The sequence below is a fragment of the Carlito syrichta genome, unplaced genomic scaffold (assembly GCF_000164805.1).
Source record: "Carlito syrichta isolate Samal-C Ts95f unplaced genomic scaffold, Tarsius_syrichta-2.0.1 Scaffold115636, whole genome shotgun sequence".
In the NCBI taxonomy this organism is placed as follows: Eukaryota; Metazoa; Chordata; class Mammalia; order Primates; family Tarsiidae; genus Carlito; species Carlito syrichta.
Window position 1 is genome coordinate 32,004 of NW_007059732.1, and position 4,151 is coordinate 36,154.

The 4,151-nt window shown below is 54.0% G+C and overlaps 1 protein-coding gene across 1 annotated transcript in view; it reads left to right on the forward strand.

Annotated features, from left to right (window-relative positions):
• The window catches only part of LOC103275598 (mitochondrial dicarboxylate carrier), a 17,412-nt gene that overhangs the window by 3,397 nt on the left and 9,864 nt on the right, over positions 1–4,151 (forward strand). Inside the window, exons 4-5 of the mRNA XM_008072997.2 lie at positions 450–584; positions 721–810. Of these exons, the coding sequence (XP_008071188.2) occupies positions 450–584; positions 721–810 (225 nt within the window). The remainder of the gene's footprint in view (positions 1–449; positions 585–720; positions 811–4,151) is intronic.

The window sequence follows — 4,151 nt, forward strand, 5'->3', positions numbered from 1 at the left end:
GCCAAGTTGCCCAGGCGGGTCTCAAACCCACGGGCTCAGGCAATCCACTCACCTCGGTCTTCCAAAGCGCTGGGATTACAGGCTGAGCCACTGAGCCCGGCCTGTTTCCTTTTTTGAATTGGAGTCTTACTCTGTTGCCCAGGCTGGAGTGCAGTGGCACATTCACAGCCACCCCACTGTCGGCCTACTGGGCTTCGGCAATCCTTCTGCCTCAGCCTTCCAAATAGCTGGAACTACAGTCGTGTGCTACCACGCCTGGCTAATTTTTGATTTATTGTAGAGACAAGGTCTCACCAAGTTGCCCAGGCTGGTCTCGAACCCACAGGCTCAGGCAATCCACTCACCTTGGCCTCCCAAAGTGCTGGGACTACAGGCTGAGCCACCAAGCCCGGCCCCCACTCACCCTTTCCTAACTGTTTCTCAACCCCTGTTCTTTCCCGCTTCCAAAGGTGGCAGAGGAAGATATCCCCAAACAAAAAGAACGGACACATTTTACTGTCCGCCTGACAGAGGCAAATCCTGTGGACAAAGTGAAGCTGATCAAGGAAATCAAGAACTACATCCAGGGCATAAACCTCGTCCAGGTAGGGCCGGTGCCCTAGGGTCCCTTCCTCCCCTAGTGTCTCCTGCTCATGGTACTCCATTGCCAGTCCCTTCCTGGGCAGGTTTGGTGATAGCAGCCCAGGACCCCCAAACTTCTGTCTTTGTTCTCTCTGACAGGCGAAGAAGCTGGTGGAATCCCTGCCCCAGGAAATCAAAGCCAATGTTGTCAAAGCTGAGGCTGAGAAAATCAAGACAGCCCTGGAGGCGGTGGGCGGCACCGTGGTTCTGGAGTAGCCTTTTGCTCAGAGGACTTGTGTTCAGGGGTCCCTGGGACCCTGGGCGAGGCCCCGCCCATGCCTGCCTCTCCACCCCCGCACCGGGCACCTGGACCAGCGGGAGGGGGAGTGAGAACTACTGGCACCAAGAGGCTGAGTCCCTCTCAAGGGGCTTCATGGACCTACTGTGACAGAGGCAGGGGGAGGGCCGCTGCTGCCTGTGTGAAGGCACCGGGAGCTGATTCTAGGACATGCTATGGAGTTGTGTGCCCCTCTGGTGGCCACTGAGAGAAATACACTGTGCAGTCCTATGTGTTCTGAGTACTGTGCACTGGGGTGGCTTTCAGGATGCCAGTGCTGGGCCGGGGCTGGAATGGTGTGGCCTGGGTGTCACCCAGACTCATTGCTGCCCGTCTAGCGGAATGTCTGAGGGTCTGCAGGCATTTGTCAAGTCCCTGTGTGCAGGGCCTGTCCTAAGACCCCACTGCAGGTAGAATCCATACAGGCACATAGGGCCTGTGTGGCAGTGGGTGGAGGATCTGGGCAGGACAGTCCTCTGTTCTGCTTAAAGGGATGGGATTTATGTGGGAAATCTCTGTTTTAAATGTCGACGTTTTGTCCAGGCTCAGTGGCTCAGCCTGTAATCCCAGCACTTTGTGAGGCCAAGGTGAGTGGATTGCCTGAGTGCGCAGGTTTGAGACCCACCTGGGAAACTTGGTGAGAGCTCTTCTCTACAACAAATCAAAAATTAGCCAGGCATGGTAGCACGCGTCTGTAGTTCCGGCTACTTGGAAGGCTGAGGCAGAAGGATTGCTGGAGCCGAGCAGGTCGAGGCTGCAATGGCCAGGAGCATGCCACTGCACTCCAGTCTGGGTGACAGAGTGAGACTCAAAAAACAAAACAACTTAAACAAAAATAACGGCTTTTTTTTGAGTTGAAGTCTCTCTGTCACCCAGGCTGGAGTGCAGTGGCACGCTCACAGCTACTGCAACCTCAACCTGCTGGCCTCAGGTGATCCTTCTGCCTCAGCCTTCCAAGAAGCTGGAATTTCAGGCATACGCCACCACACCTGGCTAGTTTTTTGATTTATTGTAGAGGTGAGGTCTCACCAAGTTGCCCAGGCTGATCTCGAACCCCTGGGCTCAAGCCATCCTCTCCCCTCTGCCTCCCAAAGTGCTGGGATCACAGGTGTGAGCTACCATGCCCAGCCAATGTCAGCCATTTTTAAAGCAATATGAAATGCAGCACTGGCCTAACAGGCAGCCTTGGAGCCAGCAGAGCAACCCCACCTCAGGCCAGGGGGAGGGGTGAGGCAGTTACCTGGAACCCCAGCCCAGTGGGGTGCCAGGGACCTCTGAGGGAGTAGGGGGCAGATGTTCTTTGTACCTGCAGGGTTAGGGTGTCAGCTGTTCCTCTGCAACCCCTTTGGGCCTGGGCAAAGTGGCAAAAGGGGCTTGTGGGTGTGGAGACTAGGAGTGTTGGAATCAGGTTTGGTACCCCCTTGCATGAGGTCAGGTTGGCCTGGCATTGGGCAGGTCCTGATAGTCCCCTTGAGCTGCAGGCCTTGGTGCCTCTGCTGATTGCAGGTGGTGTGGTACGTCAGGTTGACCAAAAATAGCTAAGGACCTTGCTCTGAGGACCCTCGGCCTCCTTTCCTTGGGCAGGCCCATTTCCAGCAGAGCTTGTGGGGAAGGACAGTAGGTTCCTGCCTCAACTCACCCTTGGCAGGAGGCTGACTCCCAGGAACTCCGGGCCCAGCTTAAAGTGGGAGACTGGACATTTCTTTTTTTTTTTTTTTACTTAATAGTAAAATTTTTATTTTTTTTATTTTAAAGATGGATACAATTAGGTTTAGATATACAAGTGGTCATCATATAGGTAAAGTTTGGGCCCCACTTCGCCTGGTTTGCGATCAGGTACCCTTATTGACATTTGTCCACATTACACCCCACCCCATGTTCCTCTCCATCCCCTGGTTTCCAGCTATTGCCAATCCCTTTCTTGAGTATTAGGGTAAATGTTCATGGTCCAATTATGAGTGAGAAAGTGTGGTACTCAGTTATTGTTTCTGTGATAGATCAAGACTTGGCATTTCATGCACCCACTTTGGAAAATGCCTGACTTGAAGGCCCCATGAGGGCCATGTCCTTAGACCTGGGTTTTCCCTTGGAAGAGCTTGGAGTTTCTCTTCGGAGAGGCTGCGAGGGGCCAGCAGGGGTCACTGTGCATTCAAAGCTGCCCTTAGCCAAAACTATGAGGAAAAAGCTCAAAGCCCCATGTGCCACACACCCCGGGGCCCTTCCAAGGATCCCCAGGTGTAGGGCATCCCTGACTAGTCTGCTGGCCCCAGGAGAGGCTGTGCCCCATCCTGGGAGTCCCCATTAGCAGTGGCAGCTAGCCATCTCTCAGTGCTTTCTAGGTGTGCCTTCCCTCAGGAGGGGACACTGCCACCTGTGGCTGGGTGTAGCCTGCCCTACTGACCCCAGCTATCTTTTCCCTAGGGAAGGGCAAGAACTTCCGAGTTTAGGAACAAGTCAGACAAGCATACCACGTCTTCATCCAGGTTGGCAAAACAGCCAAATAGGACAGCAAAATCCACAGCTGATTCCAGTCATTCCTCCCCCAGCCACCCTGCTCACACGAGCCACCCCCATGGCCCTGTTCTCCCTGCCAGGGCACCCAAGAAGCTGAGATGCTGCTGTGGACACGGTATCATCCAGAAGCCTGACTGGGCAGCCTTGTCCCATGACCTTGCCCACCCTGCCCCAACCACCGCCTTGGGTTTATGAACATGTCTTTTTTTTTTTTTTAATTGGAGTCACTCTGTCACCCAGACTCGAGTGCAATGGCACACTCCTGGCCACCGCAGCCTTGACCTGCTAGGCTCTGGCGATCCTTCCGCCTCAGCCTTCCAAGTAGCTGGAACCTCAGGCGCGCACTACCATGCCCGGCTAATTTTTGATTTATTGTAAGTTGGCCCAAGTGGGTCTCAAACCACAGGCTCCCAAAGTGCTGGGATTACAGACTGAGCCACTGAGCCCAGCCTATTTGTTTTTATTTTTTGAGTCAGAATCTCACTCTCACCCAGGCTGGAGTGCAGTGGCATGCTCATGTTCACCACAGTCTCGACTTGCTGGGCTCAGGTGATCCTTCTGCCTCAGCCTTCCAAGTAGCTGGAACCACAGGTGTGCACCACGATGCCTGACTGATTTTTTTATTTATTGTAAAAACGAGTTCTCGCCATGTTGCCCAAGCTGATCTCGAACCCGTGGACTCAGACAATCCTCTCATCTCTGCCTTCCAAAGTGCTGGGATTACAGGCGCAAGCCACTG